This window comes from Lithobates pipiens, unplaced genomic scaffold, assembly GCF_037356315.1.
Source record: "Lithobates pipiens isolate NorthernLeopardFrog02 unplaced genomic scaffold, aLitPip1_a1.2 Scaffold_8, whole genome shotgun sequence".
Classification (NCBI taxonomy): domain Eukaryota; kingdom Metazoa; phylum Chordata; class Amphibia; order Anura; family Ranidae; genus Lithobates; species Lithobates pipiens.
In genome coordinates this window covers 145,479,961-145,507,882 of record NW_027507903.1, presented here as the reverse complement: position 1 = coordinate 145,507,882, position 27,922 = coordinate 145,479,961, and the positions used below count along the sequence as shown (strand labels likewise).

Below are 27,922 nucleotides of genomic sequence, written 5' to 3'. Positions count from 1 at the left end.
AGTTAAGCCGTGTACACCCAAATGGATTTTCCGACAAGAAATGTGTGATGACAGGTTGTTGGTGGAAAATCCAACCATTTGTATGCTCCATCGAACAACTGTTGTTGGATTTTCTGTGGACAAACGTTGGATGGCAGGCTTTAAAATTTTCCTGACAAATGACTGTTGTAGGATTTTACGAGCGTGTGTACACAAGTCCATCGGACAAAAGTGAGGAGTTAAAGAATCATGTGAAATGTCACCAAGCCCAGCTAAAAAATTATAACATACAGAAAAATAATAGGATTGACATTTTTGTTCTTAAAGGGGTTGTAAACCTTCATGTTTTTTTCACCTTAATGCATTCACATATAAAGTCATTATTTTCCTTAACTCCGCTTTCACTCATAACAGCTACAAGTGCCCCATCAGAGACCATATAAACACAGACACACATGGAAGATACAAACGTGTCCCAAAATCTAAAGCCCCTCTTCTCACAGGTGGTCTATAAAGGTCCACCTGTCAAGTTCAGACAGATGCAATTTGAAGCTCCATGTACAACTACGGACGACCGAAAGTAAACAGAAGCGCACCCATTTAGGACCCAAGTCCGTCATAGGTCTAGAAAAAAAGGTCTACATCCTTTTCAATTTTCTTAGGACCTAAACGTCCTAAGAAAATTGAGGTAACTGGTAACTGGAGCCAAATCCATTGCATCTGGCTGCCATAATAATCTGGGTTTTCAACATGGGTCTGGAAAGCCCCAGTATTTACATGCAGCAAAAAATAAGCAATCACAGCGGCCACAAATGTGACATGTGTTCTGTTCCAATGCAACAGGGTTTTGCTCACAAATTCCCTACTGATTGGACTAGACATAGCCCCTTTGAAATTCGCCTATGTCTTTCATTAATTGAAAAGATGAATATGGAGTCTTCTTTATTTTGTTTAACATATTCCCTGCCTTGTCTTACAGTTTAAATAATCCCACAAGAAATTGTCATACATTTCCTATGGAAGTAACATTCTGTCTAAGCATGTTGCCAAATGAAACATGTGGTAATAGCATATGAAGATCATAATGCAGTCAGTGCTGTGCATGCTGTTCAAATTACACAAGATTGCATTAATATAAATTGAAACAAGAATGCTGGGAGGTCTGTTCAGAAATACTGAAGGTGAAGTATAAAAGCTGCAGTAGAACAACCATATTCTGCTTGTCGTATATAAACATGTTACTGATGTTTGTATTCCTATGCCTATAACAGCTAGCACATGGTGAAGATTTAAAAAAACAAAAAGGACCTGAGGACCTGCGTGTGGTCTTCCTTACCCAGCATGCCATAATTCAGCTACTGGGCATCAACAAGAATTGGAAGAAACAGACCCACTGTATACATTCAATGTAACAATCCCTAAATCAGGGTGAGGGCCGATGAACGACAGTATTCTTTGCCCAAAAGTTTTTGCTAGATTACGGGCTGGTTCATGCCACATAAATGCACTCAAGATCCATTCCAGATGCGTTTTTGCATGCACGTTTTTTATACGTTCCCGGGTGCTTTTTGTTCAGTTTTTTTTTTACTGTACAGGGTCTGGTGTGTTGTTGATGTGTTCTAGTGCATTCTGGTGTGTTTTTGATGCATTTTACGTGTTCAAAGTACAGTCCAGTGCAGAAAAAAAATGCAGCATGTCCTACTTTTTTTTTCTGGAACTGGAAAGCCCTGAAACTGACTGCACTGGTGAACTATGCCATTGGAAACCATATAACCTACTTTCCATGCATTTTTGATACAGAACAAAAACACACTGGACCGCATGTGGTGTGAACAGATGAGAGGGGAGGAGAGGCTGCGGAGTTGTGCAGTTCAGCACAAAGAACCAAAAACAAATAACCCTTCCACCAGGAAGAAGACCAGAGACAAATTTCTACATGAAAAAGCAGCCTGCATGACATGGACATCTTCATTACAGGTAAATGACCTGACTTCAGCTTTAAGGGAAGAAGTCATTTTTTTACTACATTGCAACAACAAAAAAATTGGTTATGTTGCTTTCTGAGATATTTTCTATCACCCACTTTGTTATGGTACTGTTTGCTGTACATTTTTGCTAAAAGTATTATATTATATATATATATATATATATATATATATATATATATATATATATATATATATATATATATATATATATATATATATATATATATATTTTTTTTTTTTTTTTTTTTTTTTTTTTGAAAGTAGTATGAAATGTCAAATATGAACGTGGATTCATGAACACTAGCCAGGTAAAACTTTAGAGAAGCTGATTTACTTTAGAAAATTATAGTATTTGGGTGCTTCAACTCACCATGGAACATTTTGAGAGAGGGTGGAACAGCAACTTAGACCCCTTTCATAATGGGGCGCTTTGCAGGCACTACAGAAAAATAGCTACAAAAATAGCACCTGCAAAGTGCCCTGAAAGAGCCGCTGCTGTGTCTCCATTGTGAAAGCCCCGAGGGCTTTCACACTGGAGCGGTGTGCTGGCAAGACACTAAAAAAAAGTCCTGCTAGCAGCATCTTTGGAGCGGTGAAGGAGCAATGTACTGAACTCAATGGGCCAGTGCAGCTATACCACTGGCACAGCACTTCTGCAGCAGCACTTTGCAGTAGTTTTAACCCTTTCTCGGCCGTTGGCAGGAGTAAAAGCGAAATTAGTGGTAAAGCGTGGCTAAAAATAGCAGCGTTTTACCGCCAACGCACCCATCGCCCCAGTGTGAAAGGGGCCTAAGTGGGATGTCAACTGATCCAAACAGGGTGGGACAAACATTGGAGGCAGATAGTAGATGACAATGGAGTGAGGCAGGAAGAAAGAATTCAGGACAAGAGAAAGAAAAGAAGTATGAGATGGGTTAGGAGGTAGAGCAGAAATGAACAGTTAGGCCCCTTTCACACTGGGGTGGGAGCAGCGTGGGCAGTAAAGTGGCCCTTTTTCCATAGTTTTAGCGGTGGTATTCGGCTGCTAGCGGGGTGGTTTTAACCCCCGTTAGCGGCCGAAGAAGGGTTAAAACAGCCCGCAAAGCCCCGCTGCACTGGCGCTTTGCCGGCGGTATAACCCCGCTGCCCCATTGATTTCAATGGGTAGGAGCAGTTTAGGGACGGTGAATACACTGCTCCTTCACCGCTCCAAAGATGCTGCTAGCAGGTTTTTTTTTACCATCCTGCAAGCGCACCGCTCCAGTGTGAAAGCCTCCCCATGAGCTGATCATGGGTATTGTGGATATTAGTATGTTACAGTGCCACTATTTACTGTATGTATAACTTTTGTGCAAACCAATCAATAAATCGCTGATTTTTTTACCAAAAATATGTAGAAGAATACGTATCGGCCTAAACTGAGGAAAAAATAAAGTTTTTTTATATATATTTCTGGGGGATATTATAGCAAAATGTAAAAAATAATGTGTTTTTTTTCAAAATTGACGCTCTCGGTTTATAGCGCAAAAAATAAAAACCGCAGGGGTGATCAAATACCACCAAAAAGAAAAGCAGGGAAAAAAAGGGCGTCAATTTTGTTTGGGAGCCACGTCGCACGACCGTGCTATTGTCAGTTAAATCGACTCAGTGCTGAATCACAAAAAGTGCTCTGGTCTTTGGCCTGCAAAATGGTCTGGGGCTTAAGTGGTTAAAATGTGTGCAAGAACTACTACTACTTTACTACTCAAAGTAAATATAAACGTGTCTATTGTTGTACAGGCTCCTAACCTGTACTAAAAATGTGTATTCCGATTTTCTCACAGTGTTCATTAGAAACTGCAGAAGGTTGGATAGAACCTACCTCCTTTTCTGTCTGAAGGACATCCAAGATCAACTTTTCCTTCCCAGCCGGACTTTCCTATCAGTAGTTGGATAGGACAAATATAAAAGTATTTTTTACTGTGTTTCTTAATTTTCTTACCTTTTTGCTGATTTTACTTTGGTATCCTGGTGGTTATTATTGATTGCTGACTAGGTGTTGTTACTACTGAAGTACTGTAATTGTTTATTGCTGACTTAAAGGAATTCAATGGCCACAGCATACACTTTTTGTAAACCTCATCAATGTAATAGCAATATAAAAACAATAGTTATATTTTGACAATCCACAGGATCTATAGTTTAAACCCTACTATACTGTTGATCCTACGACTGTGCCACAGTATACAAGTAAAATAAATGAATGACTAGCTAGCTGCCACGTTAAATAAACAGTGTACAACAGCGTAATAAGCTGACATATGGAACATAGTAATGCTGGGTCCACTGCGACTGTGATATGCCACCTTATTACGGAGTTCTATATGCAATTACTAACTGTGCTAAATGTGAGTGCAATATTTGCAGATTTTTATTTTATGCCAATACATTTTTGATAACCGTTATTGCGCTATTGGAGTTTTTCCTTTGTTTCACATACATGGGATATCTGTGAGTCACTATTAAAGGCTGGAGATCGGTGTGTATTTCTCTTCAACCCTGAGGGACACATTGCTTGTTTTGCTGAGCATGAGAATGTGAGGCAATTAGTGTTGGCGAGTTTAAAACTCTATGGGGAAGTGGTGGCACACTTTTCACGTGGTGTGGTGTGGGGATTCCAAGCAACATCATTGGTTCATCACGGACTCTTCAATTGAACACTTTTAGGTGCTGTTATTTTTTAGGATTTTCTTTTTAGACTTCATTCACCAATTATTCACTGGGTGGTAATTTATTATCACCCAGGTTCATGCATGCCTTTTATTAGTTTGTTACAGTGCACTATTTACTGTATGTATAAATGTTTCAGTAAATTTGTTATGATAGTTATATTTTGACAATTCAAAAAAGTTAATGTTGTGAGTGCAGTCTATCTGTTGGCCATCTCTGTCCACAACTTCCCCTACTCCCAGCATGCTTTGCAGCTTCTCCTCTGTGTTTAACTTTCAATTTCTAAGGACTACACATCCCATGATACCTTGCCTCATGCAAGCAGTGATTTCTGTACTGACTCCACCTCCTGAAACTCCTCCTCTCAGCACCTCTGCATTTCCGAAGATAGAGCTTAGTGAAATACGTGACACATCAGTGCCTACTCACAGGGCATAGTGAATATATGTTCTAGAATGTGTGTTGGAGAGTTCAAGAACGTAAATGTGTAGGATTCTTCACAAAGTTTACAAACTTTAAGGTTGTTCAGATTAACAGGAGTAGGCTAGAAATAAATATAATAACGATTTAAAATGTTCACCATAAACACGCTTTAAGTTGGCCATATGCAGAGCAAAATTAATCCAGTTCCTGATGAACCAGCTTAAATTGAGGCTTAGGTGGCCCTGCGGGAACTCTCCTGCCTGTTAGGATCAGGGCATAAAATTGTTAGCCAAAAAGCCGCTGCATCCAATCAGGTGCAGTCACTGAGTATTCCGACAGCCACGGGTCAGAGTATAGCTCGAAAAGAGTGGGCATAGTCAGCACTTTTGACGAGTGCATGTGACAGGTAAAGCCGCTCATGTTAACCCCAACAATACCAAATAGTCACATCTGCAGGTAGCCAGGTGCGTGTGTGGGGGGGGGGGGGGCAGAAGAAGAGAATATGAGAAGATTTAAAGAGCAACCACGAGCACTTGGACACTTGTCATTCATGTAAGAACATTCCCTGGTGCTGATTTATTTAAAAAAAAATTGTCTTTAAGCTTTAATGTAATTCCAAAAACGGTATTCAATCTTTTTAATTCAGCTGCGTTCACTAGAATAATTTGTGGTGATCCTGCTATAAAGGTCCTTATTTAGGACTTGTGCCTTAACTGTGTTCCTGTGTTGTCTTACTGTCACACATTCCTCTAATAGAGACTACAAATGGCCACTCCAGCACACAATGTCCAGGTGTTGGTACACTATTGCCTCTATCATAAAGCCAGTCCAGAGCAATAATGTGCAGCTAGCACTGTGTTCAGTGCTCGTAAATGAAAAATGGCTGAAAAGGAGCCAAGGAGATCATACTCAGATTTAATTAGGAATATATTATTATGGGTATAAGGAGCAACTGATTTTCTCCCATTCCTCAAACATTATGGAGCTAGAGTTTCTTTATCAGGCCCTCGGGTCTCAGCTATTAGTTGGAGATGGTGCAGAACACATGCATAAGGAGGGGAAGAGTTCTGCTAGTACTTTTCAATGGAGTAAAAGGGGTTAAACTGGTTCAATCCATTTGTTCTCCAAGCAGAAGTGTTACTCAATTAGTTTATAAAATCTATAATATAAACAGAATATAAGGATAAGCAAGAAAATATATTGCATGTTGCAACACCTAGTTAAAACAAATTAATGCATGCAACGTTAAGTCACGGTCACAATTTTATTTTTTTCTCCTGCAAAGCATAGGTGTTCATAAAAGAATAGGAATCCAGTCTAAAAAAGAATGAATAATTTCATACTTGAATAAATGTCTGAATTATCTTTCTAAAAATTAAGTCTTTCTTGACATACCAATGATATTTTTGACAATAGCACAATAGCACAATCTGAATAGAAAAAAATATAAAATAATAATCTCGTACATTTCCCACAACCCCCTCCTTAATGTTGTGGCCTTAATGCAGTCTAACAAATCAAGAAATAAATTATTTTCTTACACATTGAAACCCTCCGCTGTCAAGTGCCTGACCCCAGTTTGATAATCTTATTTCCTGAGAATTAAAAAGCTGGAAATATAAGCTTCCCAGAGTGTTAATTGCAGCTCTGCTCTGTTGCTAATCAAAAAATTGGATGTTTTGCATGAAAATACTCTACTAATTAATTCTCAGTCATAAAGCTCTCTGGTTTTAATAACCCCTCTGTGATTGGATGGTCTTTGTAGAGAGACCGAGGCTAATCTGACAAGTTGGAGAAAACACACGGAGAAGTAAAATGTAGCCTTATTATTTCAGGTGAAGGTGACTGCATTAACAGCAAAAAAATAAAAAATAAAAAAAAAAATAGCCTTACTTTATGCACAGAATGTAGTATAAGGAAAAAATAACCAGGGAAATTATAGGGGTAAGTGTCCTCACTTTGTACAGCAAACAGAACTAAACTGAGCTGCGAACATCACACAAATGACATTATGGGCCTTTAACATGAAGACAAAGTGGAGCAAAAACAGCAGTTACACATACTGCAGCTGCTGGCTTTTAATAATAGGACACTTACCTGTCCTGGAGTACAGCGAAGTCAGCCCCGCAGCTGATATTTTCATCAACTGTCGAGTGCTGCTGCCTCCATTGCGGGTAAGGGTACCCGGCAGTGTAACCTTTTGGCTGCATGCCAGGAACCCTACTGCGCATGCGCGAGGCCCGCTCCTCTCTCCTACTAGCCCCGCAATGGGGGAAGGAGGAGGGAGCCCCAGTTGTGATGTCCATAGCTGCGGCTGAGGTTCCCGGAAGTGGGAAAGGATACCTGTCAAAGAAAGGTATCCTGCCTCTCCCCCAAAGGTGGCAATTGTGGCAACAGAGGGGGGGAGGAATCATATGAGCGGAAGTTCCACTTTTGGGTGGAATTCCGCTTTAAGAAGGTTTTGCCTTGCTAAGAACATTACTTAATCTATTAAAATAATAATCAACTTAAAAAAAATCAAAGCAAAACCCTTGAGGGGTAATAACATTGTGATAAAACAAACAAAACAAGCCAAACAGCTTATACGAGTCAAATAAGGGAAATTTACCGAAACCATTAAAGCAACATTAAACCCAAAAACAAAAATGAATATACTGCAGCTGACCAATCCTTAGATGTGGTGGTTACATTTTTTTTTTTTTAGGCTTTTTCCCCTTTATTACACCTGGTAACCCTGCAAGCATCCCGTTTCCTGTTTTAGGGTGTCTGCATTCTGGATGAAATAGCAATGTAGACACCTCTGGACATCAGCATTGTCAGTCTGAGAAGAATAGTAATAGACTAGCAGGTATTGATGGAATTGACTAACAAACTGACGCTGAACTCCAGCTAACACTTTGTAAGCAGTTACAGCATCAGTTTAATTCCTTTTCTAAGGAAAATGAAAGGCGCTTCTGGATAACAGCATCTGACCAGAGGAGGTGTACCCAACAGAGCGATTGTGAATCTGGCTGATGAACCTCAATTGAAGGAATTAGGGCAGAGCTTTAAGAGGAAAGTAACAATTCTTAAGAAATAAGATAAAAAAGAAGGCACTGCTATGTGCAGAACCACCATGACTTATTACCAAAGGATTAAAAACACTTACTAGCATTATGAAGTTAAAAGACTCTTCATGTATTAAAGTAGTCTGGCTGTGGTAGTAGTCCTGTAGGGGTCCAATCAGCAGCAGGGTGTTAGGTATCCCAGCCATCCAGCAGAGGGAAGCTGTGGGAAGACCAGTGAGGAGGCTGCCATGCTGTATGGAACCAGCGTGGAATGCTGGACTCGTGGGTGATGTCAGCGGCATGAAGAAAGAGCCTATCAGATGCTCTGAAACATTTCCCCCCTGCTAGACATGATTTCCCAACCCGTGCGTTCCACGGGCTGGGAAACTACACCCAGCTCTAATTTTTTTTAAATAAACTTAAACAACCTACATTCTGCCTTTTCGATTGCCCTAATAAAGTGTAAAACCTTTCCCCCCTGGACAGCAAGTCTATCTCCTATTAAGAGCCACCCCTAGAAGCCCGCTGGAAGCACTTAGTCCTGCCAATATTTTCCTTAGTACAATGCTGGAACGGTGACTGTGAAAGCTACCCCATTGACTTTCTGCTCCATAGCAGTTTTACTGCTAAACGGCAGCAGCTGTACGCCGGATCACATATTATATATATATATATACACACACACACACACACACACACATATATATATACATATATATACACATACACACACACACACACACACACACACACACACACACATGATCCGGCTCTTCTGGGTAGCAGGTTGTGTGGTGTCGGTGGCTTGCTCACACTGTGATTTTACACAGCGGGAACCGCAAGCTTGATGTCTGTTGGTACCCACCCCCCATTTAGTACACAGGCAGAACGGCAGTCTGTCTATGTGAACAAGGCAGATTGCCGTTCTGTCAATAGGGAAAGCGTGGACCCTTTGTTCCAGTAAAGCAGGGACTAGGATCCCAAGTAAAAGCACCTCTCCCACAGTACAAATACACAGGCTAGGCACACAGTTAACCTTTTGATCGCCCCTCATGGTAAACCTTCCCATCCAGTGTCATTAGTACAGTGACAGAGCATATTTTTAATAACTATATTAGTGTCACTGGTACCCAAAAAAGTGTCAAAAGTGTCGGCTAGTGTCCGATTTGTCCAGCGCAATATTACACTCCCACTAGAAGTTGCTGATCACCGCCATAACTAGTAAAAAATTAATAAAAATTCCATTCCGGTCTTTTTTTGTTTGTAGCGCAAAAAATAAAAGCAGAGGTGAACAAATACCAACAAAAGAAAGCTCTATTTGTGTGGGGGAGGGGGGTCAACATCAATTTTACGTGGGTACAGCGTCACACGACCGTGCAATTGTCAGTTAAAGTAACGCAGTGCTGCATTGCAAAAAATGCCCTGGTCATGAAGGGGATAAATTTTCCGGAGGTGAAGTGGTTAAATAAACTTTTAAGTGGTTCTTAACCCTTATACATACCCAGTGAAGCACTAACTATCCCCAAGTGATACAAAGAAATGATACAAATCATTCTACATAAGCTGTACCCATTTACCTGCAGTCTTGTCTTCTCTACAACCAACGTGCAGAATTCATAAAGCTTGATTGAGTGGTCAGAAAAAAAGGGGGCAAAGAGCCGAAAATACACTCTGCAGAGCTCAGTGAGGAGAGAACACTGAGGCAAGATTTTTTTCCTTCTTACCTGCAAGGTAAAGGCATAATGTGCTAGTATGCATCAGATACTAGCACATTATTTGAAAGTTACCTTAAAACAAAGCATTCCAGTGATGCGATGTCACCACTGGAGGCCGCTTTCAGGTTTACCTGTCTTCCTTCCAGGTCCACTGACTCCGGTTGTGTGACTGGCCGGAGCAGCGATGTCGTCACTCGTGCACATGCATGGGGGAACCACAGTTTACGGCAGAGGACTTTGTTTTATCATTCTTACTCTCACTTATCGTTCTCACTCTCTTATACTGGTCACTAGAAAGTCAAGATGGCAAAGAACTCTCTGAGGATCTGAACAAGAGAATTGTTGCGCTACATAAAGATGGCCTAGGCTATAAGAAGATTGTCAAGATCCTGAAACTGAGCTGCAGCATGGTGGCCAAGACCATACAACGGTTTAACAGGACAGGTTCCACTCAGAACAGGCCTCACCATGGTTGACCAAAGAAGTTAAGTGCACGTGCTCAGCATCATATCCAGGAGGTTGTCTTTGGGAAATAGACATACGAGTACCACCAGCATTGCTGCAGAGGTTGAAGGGGTGGGGTCAGCCTGTCTGTGATCAGACCATAAGCAGCACACTACATCAAATTGGTCTGCATTGCTGTCGCCCCAGAAGGAAGCGTCTTCTAAAGATGATGCACAAGAAAGACCGTAAACAGTTTGCTGAAGACAAGCAGACTAAGGACATGGATTACTGGAACCATGTCCTGTGGTCTGATGAGACCAAGATAAATGTATTTGGTTCAGATGGTTTCAAACGTGTGTAGTGGTAACCAGGTAAGGAGTACCAAGACAAGTGTGCCTTGCATGGTGGTGGGAGTGTCATGGTCTGGGGCTGCATGAGTGCTGCTGGCACTGGGGAGCTACAGTTCATGGAGGAAACCATTCCAACATATACTGTGACATACTGAAGCAGAGCATGATCCCCCTCCCTTCGGAGACTGGGCCGCAGGGCAGTATTCCAACATAAAGACCCCAAACACACCCCCACACCTCCAAGATGACCATTGCCTTGCTAAAGAAGCTAAGGGTAAAGGTGATGGGCTGGCCAAGCATATCTCCAGACCTAATCCCTATTGAGCATCTGTGGGGCATCCTCAAACGGAAGGTGGATGAGCACAAGGTCTTTAACATCCACCAGCTTTGTGATGTCGTCATGGAGGAGTGGAAGAGGACTCCAGTGGCAATCTATAAAGCTCTGGCTCAATTTGGACATTTTCACTTAGGGGTGTACTCACATTTGTTCCCAGCGGTTTAGACATTAATGGCTGAGTGTTAAAATTTACACTGTTATACAAGCTGTACACTCACTACATTGTAGCAAAGTGTAATTTCTTCAGTGTTGCAACATGAAAATATTTACAAAAATGTGAGGGGTGTACTCATCTATAAATCCATAGAGCTTCCGGCCTTTACCTAGAGTTAATCATAATATACACTCCCATTAGCGGGTGTTTCAATTGATATTTTTAATATTATGCAGCACAAAATCGGTATCTTTAATTTTATGTAACGTTTGTTTTTTGTCAATCAATTTATATATATATATATATATATATATATATATATATATATATATATATATATATATATATATATACACATACACACACATATATACACACATATATACACACATATATACACACACATACATAATACGTATACAATTTTGTATGAATATATGTCTGGTGAATAAATCCTCTATTTTTAGTCTGTGTTCATATTGACTGATCATGTATCTTAAAAATATTATTGTTTAAAAATTACTCAAACATAAATATCATGCAGGAAAATTATCCTCATAAGCACGTCGACTTGAACAATATTAAACTGTTGGCATTAAAAGATGAGTAAACCTCTTACCTTGAAGCTCTCCACTTTTGCTGTATAGCTCCCGCCTCTGTTCCCGCAAATAGGCACTCATACTAATGGCGTGAGAAGAAGACTCAAACCTAAGGAAACAGTTTATTCAATATTACATACTAATCCGATAAATATGAGGTACACACAACATTACAACCTTAAAAGAAAACATTGTTCTATTACGAAGCCTATAGATGTTTACAGGCTATTTCAGTGCCACATTATTTAGAGCGCAAGGCCGGCGATAGATAGATCAAAATGTGGCTGGTTCAGAAGTTCCATCGATACACTTTAATAGAACCAACCTGTTGGGTTTTGTTCGGACTCTAGCTGCCGGCAGTGATCAGATGTTCTGATGACTGGGAAACCTCCCTCTGTCAGAACACAATAGCGCAGTGGGAGTGATTCAACATGTGGTTGAAGGAAAGAAAATTGAATAATACCGAGATAACGAGAAAGTGAGAAAAACAAAAAACATATGATTCATTTAACAGAAAGAGAAGTTGTAAGGCAGAAGTGTTGTCAGAGACCAATCACATAAAACTGGCTCCCAAACTAACGATTCTTTCAATTTCAATGTAGTGCAGCAAGCATCTATTTTAGGAAGGGCGGGGGTGTATAGGTAGAAGGAAAATGGGCTAAGCTTTTGCTGAAAAATGTGATCTACCATATATAACTGTAGCGCTACTCCTGAAGGAGCCGCTTCAAGAATTTGGGTTCACTGATCTCCGCCTCAACTCCAAGGCACTCTGGCACACTTGGTTAGATATAAAATCACTACAAACACTTTCCAGAATACAAGTAGAAAATACAGATATCCTGGCTGTGGATTGTTTCCAGAAACAGATACATCTGATAGTGATAAACAAATTGAGTATATTATCATGAAAATAAATGTGTAAACTACAGCACTGTTAAACCTTGCTGCAGAGTATAAATACAGTAGAAATTACATTTAATATTGAGCAACTGTAGATATAGAAAACAAAGCACAATAATCTACATGTCCATTACACATGCACGGAGAGGGAGGAGAGAAGGTTTGTCAACTTATAAGCTCCTTCTGGGCCACAATTACCTTTGAAAGTAAAACCACAAAAAGAAAATATATTAAGAAATGGGTTAACAGATACAGTGAGCACAGTTACATAATGTTACAGGTCCTGGGGTGAAGAGTACTACTAACTTCTGCTAGCAAACGTTGGGGCCCTTTGTAAAGAGAGAAGGTTTAATCAAAATGGAGACAGTAATCATCTAGGATATTCTATTAAGTAGTGGCAGCTCCAAACAATCATCTTCTGACACTAGGAAGGGGAATGTGTGCCTGATTGCAGTGTCTGTACTGTGTTAAGAAGGATGTTTGGGTTTACAACCGCTAACAAATCCTCTGTGCGATGATACAACGAAAATTCCCAATGTTGGCTCAGGCTCCTGGCAATGTTGTAAGGCACCAGATTGCCTTTGTTTGGCTGATAGCTAAACTGGTAAGGTGACCAGACAGCTGCCGACTGAACACCTGTGTAGATATTGCGATCCTTGAAGCGGTGCGAGTTGTCTGTTGGGTGGTACTGGATTAATGAGCAGGGTGCCTGTAGCTGTCACTGTTCCTGGCTCCCCTCAGCCTCCTGTCAGCACTCACACAGTAGTCTCAGGAAAAGTGTGGCTAGCAGGTGTTGCTAGACAGTGTGGTCCTCTCTCTTTCAGATGGAGTTTCACCACACAGTTATGTCACCTCTCCTCCACTCTCTTCTTCTGCTGACAGCCCTCCCTATGTAGTGCTGGGTGTCTCTCTTCAATCACCTAAGCCTTCCCTTTCTTCAGTCTCCTGTCGGCACTTCCTGCCACTCCCTTTTTTTTCAGTGTTTTGTGTCTGAGTTTTCTGGAAGGACAAGTCAGCAGCTCGCTATCTCCATCTTGTGGCCAAAAGGATAAATTGCATTACAACATGCCTGTTACACAACATATTAACCAAGGCTCATCCTTGCCTAAAAGGATGGAGACATTGCATTATTTTTAAAGTAAATATGATATAATCCCTACATGGCCACCCGAGGTGGATATTTTTGCAGAATGCACATGCACACAAAGCCAGCTTAGTGATGTGGAGCATGTTAAAAGTGCAAGCTCTGTGTCACTAAGTAAATGGCTCAGCCACTGCGACTGTCACACAAAGTGAATCCAGCAGCAATCACTGCACGTAATTGCTGGCTCGGCAGAGGGGTGAATAGCTGCAGCCACAGGCAATCTGTCAATAAAATGAATGGGGGCAGAGGCAGCACCTACCCACTGAGAGCCGCAGAAGGAATTGCCGCTACAATTTGCACCAGCCTTAATTACTGGTATGAATGTAGCCTTATAGTTTCTCTTTGAAGGTACAATGCTAAACTCATGTAATAAGATAAGTAAAGGTAGTTGATAGCATCAAGAGTGGAGGTTGCAAAGCAGTCAGAATCTGAGCTTAAGAAAGCATATTTTTTGGTTATATTAGTAACTGGTAAATATTTTTTTGTTGGCATGCAATTTAAAGTGATTGTAAAGCCTTTGTTATTTTTTAATTTTTTTTAAATGTTATACTTACCTCCTCTATGCAGTTGCTTTTGCACAGAGCAATCCAAATCCTCCTCTTTTTGGGTGCCTCTTTCCCCCTCAGCCAGTAGCTTCCTATGGGAGCACCCGAACTGAGCCCATGGGATCTCTGTGTATCCATTCAGACACGGACCCCCGACCCGGCCCCTCTCCCTCCTAATTGGCTAACTGACTTTGATTGACAGCCGCTGGAGGTAATAGTACAACTGCTTTGTCTCAGCCAATCAGGAGTGTCCCGGACATCTTAGACACTTGTGGACATCGCTGGAGAAAGATGGGGCTCAGGTAAGTAATTAGAGGGTGCTGGGGAGGTTGCTACACAAAAGGTTGTTTATCTTAATGCATAGAATGCATTAAGATAAAAAACCTTCTGCCTTTACAACTCCTTTAAGGATCCATTCAAACTATATTATGTGAGTTGAGCGCACATAAAAGCATGTGTGTTGACATGCGTTTTAGTGACGCACTGGGTTTTAACATGTGCTGGTGTACAATTATTTTTTTTAAACATAACTAAGCTTTATTTGTAAAAAAGACTTCAACTGATTGTTTTGACTGCTACATTTATGTGCAAAATAAGGTCTGTTCAACTTTTCATCATCACTTGTGTAAACTGCTCCTACTGAAATATATTGCTTTTACAATGTACAGTATCTCACAAAAATAAACTCCATGCCCAAGACGGTTAAGGCAGCGCTGGTAATAATGGCGGCCACACAAAATATTGACACTTTGGGCCCAATTTGGACATTTTCACTTAGGGGTTCCCAGTTGTTTAGACATTAATGGCTGTGTGTTGAGTTATTTTGAGGGGACAGCAGATTTATACTGTTATACAAGCTGTACACTCACTACCTTACATTGTAGCAAAGTGTAATTTCTTCAGTGTTGTCACATGACATGTTAGAATATATAATATATATTTACAAAAATGTGAGGGGCGTACTCACTTTTATGAGATACTGTATATACATTGGCATTTGATAATAAATGCATGCCAGCACATGGTGTTAATTGACCCTAAATGTTTCATGTGGCCAGCTAATAGGCTTTTCTATGCTTGCTTTTTCCTATTCTTCCCTGCAGAAGAGAATTTGAAGTCTGTTGTGCATGCAACGTCTGTTTTTCGTCTACCTTGATTTTTTTGCAAACATTTTAATTCAGCCAATAGCAACTGTGAACATATATTTACAGAAATATTTTAAGTTAAAATTGTTTTCTGCAGAAATTTTATTAACATTGCACAAAATTTTGACCACCATCTATTCTGAAGACATCATAAAACAATTATAATTAATTACATTGCTTTGTTTGGCTGTACTTTTCTTATGGATCACAGGAGTACAGTTCGTTCTACACTCCTGTGACCTGCTGTCAGCTGACATCACAGGGCTGGCCCAGGCTCCAAAAAGATCCCTAATACTGGCCATACACAGTTCGAATTCCAAAAGAATTTTAATTTCGAAAATCATATCTAAGAATTTTCTTATGAATTTTGCCCCATTAGTGGGCTGCAGCAACAGCCGATTTTAAATCAAATTTGGAAATTTTTTGAAAAACTAACGATTTTCTAATCAATGATGGGTTGGATGAATTTCGAAAATCAATGGTGGCATCATCAGATCACGAAAAAAAAAAAAAAATTCTGATTTTGAAAAGAAATTCGACCATGTATGCCTGCCATAAGAGCCTGAGCCAGTCACTCCCATCCCCTTCACAGCCCAGCACTGCACTGAGCGCTGGAGGGGCAGAACAGAGGGTCTGTAGATGACAGCTGCCAGCTCTCTGCAGCCCGAAGACCGAGAGCTGACCACAAGAACAAGTAGGGGAGCAGCGCAGGAGGGCCAGGGATAAAGAAATCAAGGTGTGGGGCTTTACACAGACGTTGTCACTTTTCTCTTAATAAGCAAGGTTATATACCTAATGCCTAATCTAAACAGCCTTTTTGCTTTGTCAATGTTGACAGAAAATGCCCCCAATTATGAACCCTTCAATTAAACAACTTACCAAACTATGGTATTTAAAGGTCACAAACAGTGCTGTTTCGTCAGCTAAGATTGCACATTTTGGGTAGAGGAGGAGTGGGGTTTAAACAGCAGATTATAATGCAGACACAACACTTGTGAGGCCTGGAAAGGTAAAATACATGCACACGATCTTCTGTTACCAAACAGCCTAAAATTTGGATGCATTTCCCTGAAGGTGCTGTGAACAACCATCCCACTGATAAAAATAGCTGTATGCAGAACACTGTGTCTTCAGTGTACCATCCATGTCAATGAGACAGCTGCACACAACATCCGCAGGGAAATATGCCCAAAACTTACCCTGTATGGCCGCAGACAGCCATGTGCTTGTATCCAAAAGTGCATTTCCGATTTTGCAGCCCAATATGGAAAACACTTTATAGTTGTTAGATGTTCCCATTAACAGAACATAACTTAGAAAAAGTTAAGCAAAATGTTTTAAATAATTTTTTCAGTTTTTTTTTTTTATAGAAGCATGGCTTTATGCAAACAAAAAAAATCGATCACTGAGAGCCTGAGCCAGGTGTTGATCCAGGCTTCTGGGTGGATCCTGACCATATGGTTGGGAATCTTTTCATAGCCTGGACAGCCTCTGTGATATAAGCCACAGAAGTGAAGCCTGCTGTCAGCTGAAAACGGGTCACAAGAATGCAAAACTCACTGCACGACCGCGATTCATAGGAGAAGTATAGCCAAAAAAAAGTTATACCTCTCCACTAACACACAGTGATATTGTGGAAAGCTCCCTGAGCTAGAGCTTTAGGATCATGCGACCAGATCGATGCAGATTAACAATAGGCAAGTATATACATCTTTTTTTATACAGGTTAGGCATGATAGGTAAGAGGTGGGGGAAGAGAACATTTTCAAGAATAGTTAGACTTAGGTTTATCTTCCATTTTAAAGAAGGGGTTGATGAGTAAGGTTTAGCATAATTAACCCTGCCTTTACTGTGCTAGCAAATCTCTTTAGCACTTGCAAACAAGATCTGAACATAGTCTGTCCTGACAGAGTTAAATATCTCAGGGTTCTACGATTTATGTTAATGCACCCTCAAAAATGCCCCTACATCTGCCTCTTTTATCACATTGCCATCTTTTCAAAGGAATAAAAGCTTCCCATTGAGTCTGATGTATAAATCTGCTCCAAAGAAACAACTAGAAATATTGTTTTAAAAATTATATTTAATGTAAGCTGTGTGAATAGGAGCACCTAAACATATAGCGTTAGTTTCTTAAATTTGACTGTAAAAATGGAAATACACTTTAAAATGTGATGTGTTGCTGACTTAAAGTGTATGTCATAGCAAAAGAAAAACAAACATATGCAGTACATCTCTGCAATACATACATATATTATCATGTTTCATCCCTTTATAGAAACTGCAAATACAAGAAAAAAAATCTGCTGATCATCCAGAAATAAACTCCTGTCCTGTTGCAGGCTGACAACGCACAGCATTTTTGTGGCCTAAGTAGTGTCAGCCCTGCTCACGGCCCTTGTAACAAACAATAAGGAATCTGTAGTCCCAAAGAAAAAACTGAGAGCACCAATTAGACTCCTTAAGACAACCCAGAAAATGTATACAGGGCGAAAGGCAGCTATGAATTTCTGACAAGATCAACCATTTTTTTTTTCAATGGTATATTAACCACTTCCCGACCAGCGCACGACGATATACGTCGACAGAATGGCACGGGCAGGCATATTGGCGTACAGGTACGTCCAATATTCGATGCCGCCCTGCGCTGGTCGGGACCCCCGTGAGTCCGGTCGCGGGACCCGCGGACTCGATCGCCGCGGGCATCCCCGCGAATGTCTCACGGAGCGGCCGAATGGAGGAAATGCTGTGTAAACAAAATTTTTCCATTCTGCCTAGCAACTAGTGACGCTGATCTCTGCTCCATGTGATTGGAGCAGAGATCAGTGTACACTAAATGAAAGCCCAACCCCCCCACAGTTAGTAACACACCCCTAGGAACACTTAACCCCTACACTGCCACCCACTGGTTAACCCTTTCACTGCCAGTGTCATTTACATAGGAATCACTGCATTTATATAGCAGTGATTACTGTATAAATGACAATGGTCCCAAAAATGTGTCAAAAATGTCCGATGGGTCCCCAACAATGTCGCAGTCACAATAAAAATCGCAGATCGCCGCCATTACTAGTAAAAAAAAAAAAAAAATTATTAATAAAAATGCTATAAAACTATCCCTATTTTGTAAACGCTATAACTTTTGCACAACCCAATCAATAATCGCTTATTGCGATTTTTTTTACCAAAAATATGTAGAAGAATACGTATCGGCCTAAATTGAGGGAAAAAAATGTTTTTTTTATATATATTTTGGGGGATATTTATTATAACAAAAAGTAAAAAATAATGCGTTTTTTTCAAAATTGTCGCTCTATTTTTGTTTATAGCGCAAAAAATAAAAACCGCAGGGGTGATCAAATACCACCAAAAGAAAGCTCTATTTGTGGGAAAAAAAGGACGTCAATTTTGTTTGGGAGCCCCGTCGCACAACCGCGCAATTGTCAGTTAAAGCGACGCAGTGCCGAATCGCAAAAAGTGGTCTGGTCTTTGACCAGCAAATTGGTCCGGTCTGAAAGTGGTTAAACAGTCCATTAGGAGGCAAATACAAGATGACATTTATTGTTAAAATAAAAGTAGACTAATGCCGCGTACACACGATCGAATTGTCCGGCAGACTTGGTCCGGCAAACAATCTCCCGGACTTAATAACGAACGGACTTGGCCACACACGGAAACTCGGAAAGTCCGGCGATTGCTAACACGATGATGTACAGCACGTATGACGGGACTAGAAAAAGGAAGTTCAATAGCCAGTAGCCAATAGCTTCCTTCTCGTACTTGCTTCAGAGCATGCGTGATTCTTAGTCCGCTGGACTAGCACACTGACGAACGGATTGTCCGCTTAAAGCCAAGTCTGGCAGACATATTTTGAGTCAAAACTACTTTCTAAGTCTGCCGGACTTTTACGATGAAAAAGTCCGCTGGAGCCCACACACGATCGAATTGTCTGGCGTACTGTGGTCCGGCATTCGATCATGTGTACGCGGCATTAGGCCCCTTTCACACTAACGTCCCGTTCAGGCCCGCCTGTCAGTTTTTCAGGCGGACCTGAACGGGTGCTCCATAGAGCTCTATGGAGCGTCGGATGTCAGCGGTGACATGTCCGCTGACATCCGACCCGCTCCGATCCGAAAAAGTGTGACGGAGGAAAAAGCTATTTTTCCATCCGTCTGCGGATCGGATCGGATGACGACGGGCACTGCGGTCCGTCGTCATCCGATCTCCCATAGGGGAGAGCGGCGCTGTGACAGGTCCGTCCCTGCACAGTGTGCGGAGACAGACCTGTCATCTCCCTGCTCAGCGGGGATCGGCGGAGTGATCCCCGCTGAGCAAACGGACATCCACGGGGCGGATCAGAACTGATCCGCCCCGTGTGAAAGGACCCTTAGGCTTTAAAAAACAAAAAAATATGTATTTAATACATATGCTTAAACTTTCATGGCTCTCAGCCTCCTCCTCATCACCAAAATTCATTTTTTTTTCCTATAGTCCCACTAAATATCTATAGGAACATAGCCATCGTTTCTTACTCTGTTACTCTGGACCATGGACCATTGTCTTTTACTAAGGACCATGAACTATGGCATCTGTAGTGTGCATGCAGCAGTGAACATGACAGCAACTGGTGTGCACTGCTCATTCCAAACAGAAGGGAGAAAGCAGAGGTTTGGGCTGACCTTACAAAGAAACAGAAGTACACAGTAAGAAATTACATTATTTCATCTACCTACGAATGTTCAACTTGCAAACGTTCAAAGATGAGAACATTTGTTTGCATGTCCAGTCATGTAAAGCTGGGTATATACACCAAGTTTTTTTTTTCATTCAACCCAATGGGCTATGAGAATAAAAAGATCATACACTTTAAATTAAGCATATTACTGTATATAAATTTGGGAAAAGCGCAATCACACATACTTGAAAAGAGAATTCTTTGGCCTCTGGGGTTTCTTTTTAGCAAAAAAAGCTGCAAACTCTCTGCCAGTGCTAGCATAGCTGAGCTGGGCTGATGGTTCTGATGACGTCTTGGTGTTCTTCATGTCAAGATATTCAGTGAGCAAAATCTGCACAAAAAACATTAGTCAGTATCACTTAAAAACCTGTCACAAAACACAATTTCCAAAACAAATGTAAAATAAAGTTTTTGTTTGGTAACAAAGTAATTGATGCTTAACATTGTTAATATTAAGTCCTCAAAAACAAGCTTATACCTAAAGGGTAACTTCACAATGAAAAATAATGAAAAATTATTTTCTAGCCCCCTCTTTCTGTGGAAGAGACTTTGTATTCCTCTTATGACCAGAAAAACCCTTCTAAGGCTCAGTTCACATATGAGCCGTATGCGCCTCACAGCAGGGGTCCGGTGCATCCCGATCCACCGTTTCAGGTCCGATATCAGACAGAATTTTGGGCTGAATTCGGACCTGAAATGGACCAAAAGTGTAAAACGCACTGGACCCGCTACAGAGATGTGTGAACCGACTCCATAAAGAGACAGTCAAAATCTCCTGCTATTGCGATTTGGGGATCCTGCATCCAATTCACAATGATGTGAATCCAGCCTTACTGTTTTGGCAACCAATCTTTTTTCCTATAACAAAGCCTGCTGCATGTGTCCAGTGCAGTGTGGGTTACTAGTGACCAAAAAGTGATATCTAATACTAAGAAGGTACAACTCTATCGTGCATGCATGGGATTTGTATTAGGACAGGCCGAGCTCTTGATGAAGGATGGAGATACCAACATTGGCCCAAGCATTTAGGAAGATGGCAATGTTGACTGTGGAGTAACAAAAGGGAAAACCCAAACCAACAAACTTTTATTTCCACTTCAAGTGGTTTTGAACTCTGGAACAACCTAAAGCATAGCAAAATGTATACTTCATGTAGAGTGATTAGAAATATAAGGTTTTTATTGTGGTCTGTGTTCCTGTTAGGGAGATTCACTCTTTCACCCGTGGTACCCATTATCACCAAGTACTGAAGAGAAAGAAAATGGCAAATTTGAAATGGTCATCAGAACGGAAATAGAGGGGACATCTTCAAATGCTGGCAGAGATAACAAACCTTTCCTTACTCTATCCTGAATGGCAAAAAAAAAAAAAAAAAAATCACTTTTGTTCTACTTTGAGAATATATCAAACATAATTTTCTTAAAAAAAAAAAAAATACTTGCCTCCTGCACATTGCATCTAGTTTTAGACTGTTCATGGTGTTGGCAAGATTAACATTTTTAAAGAAAAGCAATTTGGTTCAGCTTATGAGATTTTTAGAATATATAATATATATATATATATATATATATATATATATATATATATATATATATATATATACACACACATACACATACATACATACATATATACACACACACACACATATATATATATATATATATATATATATATATATATATTACATACATATACATGCACACACACAGTGCTCAGAATAAATAAGTACACCCTTTTGAAAAGTAAGATCTGAATATCCCAATAAAACACAAGCACTATTTCAAATTTTTTCAACAAACAGTTTTATAGAACATTTATTTAGCTCATTACATGAAAGTAAGGTTATTAATATAACTTAGATTGCAAAATCTTCAGTTGTACTCAAATTAGTTGATGCAAAAATGAATACAACCCACAACAAAATCATCTTGTATTTTGTATGACCTCCATGATTTGCAAGGACAGCACCAAGTCTTCTAGGCATGGAACGAACCAGTTGGCGACATATTGCAACATCTATCTTTTTCCACTCTTCAAGAACGACCTCTTTCAGAGTCTGAATGCTGGATGGAGAGTGATGCTTAACTTGTCTCTTCATAATTCTCCATAGGTGTCCGATTGGGTTCAGATAAGGAGATATACTTGGCAACTGAATAACTTCCACCCAGTGCGCAACAACCAAGTACATCTGTGAATTCATGACACCAACAATGAAATGCAGCTCCCCTATACAAGCAGCACTCATGCAACCCCACAGAAGGACACTGCCACCACCATGTTTTACTGTAGACATCATGCATTTTTCTTTGTACGCCTCACCTTTGCAGCGCCATACAGTTTTGAAGCCATAAGTTCCAAAAAACATTTATCTTGGTCTCATCACTCCAGAGTTCCAGTAATCTTCTTTTTCAGCATGGGCCCTGGCAAATTATAGGCAGGCTTTTTTGTGCATGGGCTTTAGGAGAGGCTTCCTTCCTGGATGACATCCATGCATGCCATTCCTCTGCAGTGTATGCTGTATTGTGTCACTATAAGCAATCACCCCAGTTTGGCTTTCTACTACTTTAGCTAACTGCAGTAAACTTGCATGGTGATTTTCTTCAACCCTTCCCATCAGAAGACGCTCCTGTCGAGGTGTTAACTTCCGTGAACGGCCTGGATGTCTCTGTGGTTGCAGTTCCATCTTCATTACATTTTTGTATCACTTTTGCTACAGTAATCTGACTGATAAGTAAAGCTTTGCTGATCTTCTTGTAGCCTTCACCTTTCTTGTGTAAAGAAATTATTTTCTTTCTTAGGCCTTGTGACATTTCTCTTTGTGGGAAGGTGTTTTCTTTGTAACACCCTTTTATAATCAACTGTCTGTTGGATACCCGTTTAATGAATAATTAGACTCACCTGTAGTTGAATTATTGTTAATTAGGGTTTTGTCATCTAAAATTTAGCTTTGCTCCTAAAACTTTCATTGGGGTGTATTTATTTTTGAAACATGGTCTTGAAAGAATTTGTTAGGAAAAATACTTTGTGTTTGCAAACTACCAAATCTTGGCTGCAGTCAATGGGCCGCATTTGTGGGAGTATTCTGTAGTATAACCACTTCAGCCCCGGAAGATTTTACCCCCTTCCTGACCAGAGCACTTTTTGCGATTCGGCACTGCGTCTCTTTAACTGACAACTGTACGGTTGTGCGAGGAGGCTCCCAAACAAAACTGAGGTCCTTTTCTTTCCCACAAATAGAGCTTTCTTTTGGTGATATTTGATCACCCCTTGGGTTTTTATTTTTTGCACTATACACAACAAAAGCTCCCCGTTGTTCCTCCCCGTGAGATTATCATATCCCTGCGGCGATCAAGTCTGCAGGACCCACGACCCGACTCAAGGAGGTCCCGGCCGGCACGCATGCAATGGCACAGCGCCAAATTTAAAGGGCTGTACAGATAAGCCCATTTGCCAAGCGATGCCATTCTGCCAACGTACATCGGCGCGCACCGGTCGGAACCGGACAGTGTCCCATAGGAAATGTTGATTCTGCAAGGAAAGTAAAGGTTTTCTGACAAATCTGTTGGGTGTACTCATTTATGCTGAGCAATATATATATATATATATATATATATATATATATATATATATATATATATATACACACACACACACACACACACACACACATGTTTTTATTAACTTCCACACAGTAATTTTTTTTTTTTTACAAACATGTCCTACAGAAGGCCTAGAAGGCTACATTTAGTAGAGGAGAACATAAGTCAAATTGCTTGTGTGTGTATATAAAAACACAGACACACATACACAAACAAGACAATATTAGGCAGCTCACAAAGAAGGAATTCTTATTTAGAAACCGGTTGTAAAGACGTCCAAGAAGACTATATTCAGGATAACAATGATATCAGCAAGGCTTATTTACTAGCTGATAAATAATGGATGGAAACGGTCTTCTCGTGATATTGTTTCAAAGACTCATATTTTCAGATGACAGAGAGAATAAAATATCTGGCTATAAATGCTAGAGGAAATACACACATCTGTGCTCAAAAGTTTGCATACCCTGGCAGATATTGTCAAATTTTAGCATTAATATTGAAAATATGACTGATCATGCCAAAAAACTAATTTATTTAAGGATAGCCATCACATGAAGCTATTTATTATCACATAGTGTTTTTGGATCATTTTTAAATCATAATGATGACAGAAATCACCCAAATGACCCTGATCAAAAGTTTACATACCCTGGAATGTTTGGCTTGGTACAGACACAGAAGGTGGCACAAACAGGTTAAAATGGCAATGAAAGGTTCATTTCCCACATGTGTGGCTTTTTAAATCACAATTAGTGTCTGTGTATAAATAGTCAATGAGTATATTAGCTCTCACATGGATGTATTAAGCAGGCTAGGCACTAAGCCATGAGGAGGTAGAAAAGAACAGTCAAAAGTCCTGCATAACACCTGTAGGACAGCCATTGTTAGAGGTGATTTATTCTTCCAAAGCAAGTACACCTTTACGCACTGATATTGACTAGTATTCCAATGTTTCTCTTCTCCCTCAGTTTCCCTTTCTCACTCAACTAATGTGACCCCAGTGACAGAGAAGGACAAAAAAAAGATGGTGTGCAGGTGCCAATGTCCTCCTTTTGAACTGATGACATCATTAGTTGTTAGGACACTGGTGGCTGGGAGGAAGCAATGGTGCACAATGAAGATCTGTGGCTTTTTATAACCAAAAAGCAAGCTTTACCCACTGACTGGTATACAATTTTTGGGCAACTTTTAGACATTTTTCCAAGGCACCCCTGAAGAATCCTGAAGGTACCCCGATTTAAAAAAAGCTGATATAGAAGTTCAAGTACGATTCCAACTTAACATCAACTATGCCTAAAAATGTTCCCTCCACCCTTCTACCTATCCTGCCTAACCTGCCTAACCTGTGTAAAAAAGATGTGCATACTTACCTATTTTTAGTCTGCTCTGGTCCAGGCATGTGATCCCCTGTGTCAGTGAGCAATGACTGCTGGGAGCAGGAGGAAGTACCATCAGTTGAAATTTCCAGCTGGTTTTGAGCACTTCCTCTTGTTCCCTGCAGCTACTGCTCACTGATACAGAAGAGATCACATGGCTGGACTGGAAAGGCCTAAAACTAGGTAAGTATATACATCTTTTTTACACAGGTTTGGCTGGATAGATAGCAGGAGGAGACATTTTAAGCATAGTTCAACTTATAGCTAAAGCAGAATTCCAGCCAAAGGTTGTTCGCGTGTCTATGAAACTGCAATTGTAAAAAAAAAAAAAAAAAAAAAAAAAAAAAGTTTACAAAAAACTCTGCTATTCAGATATTTTTTAGAACTGTGATTTGTTTACAAACTATTTTTATTTGGTACAAAAGGTGGTACAAAAATGCATATATGCCGGAATATTTACAATAATAACAAATTGTACATATGGAAAATTAGAAAAATAGTATACAATAAGATAAATATATATTGCCATAGTTTGTGATTAGCGTTAGTACAATTTTTAGTTTGCCGTTGAACTATAATACAACATATAAGCTAAATGACTCAATAACAAAGAAAATTGCTTACATGGAAATTATTCCTGAAACCTTTGCATTGCAAAGTTCCTTCAAGCAGAGTAAGGAGGTACATGACTGTACGGAGTAAATACACTGAAGAACTCAAAGGGAACCCCATCAGATACCCCATTAACAAAACCGTGGCCCAGATTTAGAACAATACCACAGCCTTTAGTACCTGCAGGACATGGGTCACCTTTGATTATCATTTTAAGCCTCAGATGAAAACTCACCTAGGAAACATTGGGGCTTATTTACTAAAGTTGCAGAGTGCAAAATCAGTCTCATTTCTGCATATAAACCAATCAGCTTCTAGGTTTTATTACCAAAACTTAATTGAACAAGCTGAGGTTAGAAGCCGATTGGTTTCTATGCAGAAGTGAGCCTGATTTTGCACTCTACAGCTTTAGAAAATAAACCCTAAAGTTTCTGAGCTGCTATCCACTTGAAGGCTGGAAAACCACAATCACAATAGAAAAAAAAAAAAATAAGAAAAACACAAAGGGCTACTGATGACTGAATTTGCTGCATAAATATTTGATTTTGATAATCAGAATCCCTCATCTGCCCAGAATGGGTACTCATTTGCTGGGGAATATAAATGTATTTGCATGTTTTTAATAATAAAACTATGTGAGCTGATACTGTACTAAAACCAAGAAAAACAAGGAAACATTATTAGCAAAGCATTGAGGGTAATTTAAGTAATGAAATAGCTGCCAGCAGAATTAAATCCATTAGGAATGCCAATTGTTCAATTAGAAACGCCATTAATGTAGATTTGCTAATGTTTCTTAACTCAATGAAAACAAAAATTAAAACCTTACTTTTACAAAAGCACTTTAGGAAACTCTGGGAGAGGGCATTAAATTGTTTAAGCACCATAAACTCTTCTAAAAGGCTTCCGGCAAAGAAGTTTCAACATCCAACGCTTTCACTTATTAAGACTATTTTAACAATTAACCCTCGGCCTGACACAGGGAGGGTACACGTCAATTTTACCCTGACAGCAGCGAAGGTGGAAGCAATGTGTATTCTTTTACGCCTCGGAAGCAAAAGAACTGAAAAACCAAACGACATAAATAAGTTTTGATAGTTGATTCCTGGGCAGAGTTTATTATATGGGAATACTGGACAAAGAATTGACATTTTATTTGTCATCTTCAGCGGGAAATGTTAAAACTAAGAGTTCCTACACGGGTCAGAGCTTTTATTATTATTATAAAATACAATGTACTCTGGCAGAAATGACAGGCTGTCATTCAGCCCTGCCTTCCAAATGTTTGAGTGATAGATTCCCTCCAAATATATTGAAGTCTATGGTACATGTACTGTGTGAATGCTCCTTGCAAAAATGTGTATGTACATCAATCTGTACTACACGTAAATGATTCCTGAATGTACAGCAGGGAGTATAATATATAAGAATATATAGCATATATTTGCATAAATACATGTATAGTTTAAATAAATATATTTCATTGACTTCCCCCTATTTCACTGAACCCACTCTATGTAGCAACACCCCATTCCTTCTGTCCCTTTTATAAAAATAAAGTGAGTTTAAAATCAGATCATCAGGCAAACAGCTAAATACACTAACAAAATACATATATGTTACCCTCCCCCCCTTTTCCTCCATGCTTATCCCCAAATGCCATACCTGACGTATTCCTTATCTTTATAACTATCTACTCTACAAACCCCATGTTCCTCCTTCCTTCCTAAATAGGGGGATACCGAACAAATTGGCAATACTTTATGGTTGATCCATACTGTAGCATACTTGATTTGCTCTTTGTTTTTAAAGGCAAACTCTAATTTTGCACTATGTTATACCCGTATTTAGTTTTAAGTCCAGTCATTGAAGAATGGTGGAATTTTATTGCAGCTCTGCAAAATAAAGCCAGATTTCAGTCCCAGCTCCTGGACAGAATAAAAAAGTAGATCCATACCCAAAACTTTTTCTTTAGTCGTGAACAAAATGGGGAAAGGTTAGAACTACTGTCATGTTTTATTGCTCCCTTGGGCTCAGATCGATTTTCCCTTTATGTTTTGGTGACAACATTTTACCAAAAAGAAAGTGAGGGATAATCTGCAACAAGGAAACAAACAATAAAAAGCTCACAGAGTC

General features: G+C 39.9%; 1 protein-coding gene across 1 annotated transcript in view; it reads right to left on the bottom strand.

The window, feature by feature from the left end:
* The window catches only part of EXOC4 (exocyst complex component 4), a 716,245-nt gene that overhangs the window by 510,697 nt on the left and 177,626 nt on the right, over window positions 1-27,922 (bottom strand). The window contains exons 8-9 of the mRNA XM_077471880.1: window positions 20,379-20,524; window positions 11,745-11,833 (exon numbers count right to left, since the gene is read on the bottom strand). Coding sequence (XP_077328006.1) covers window positions 11,745-11,833; window positions 20,379-20,524 — 235 coding nt within the window. The remainder of the gene's footprint in view (window positions 1-11,744; window positions 11,834-20,378; window positions 20,525-27,922) is intronic.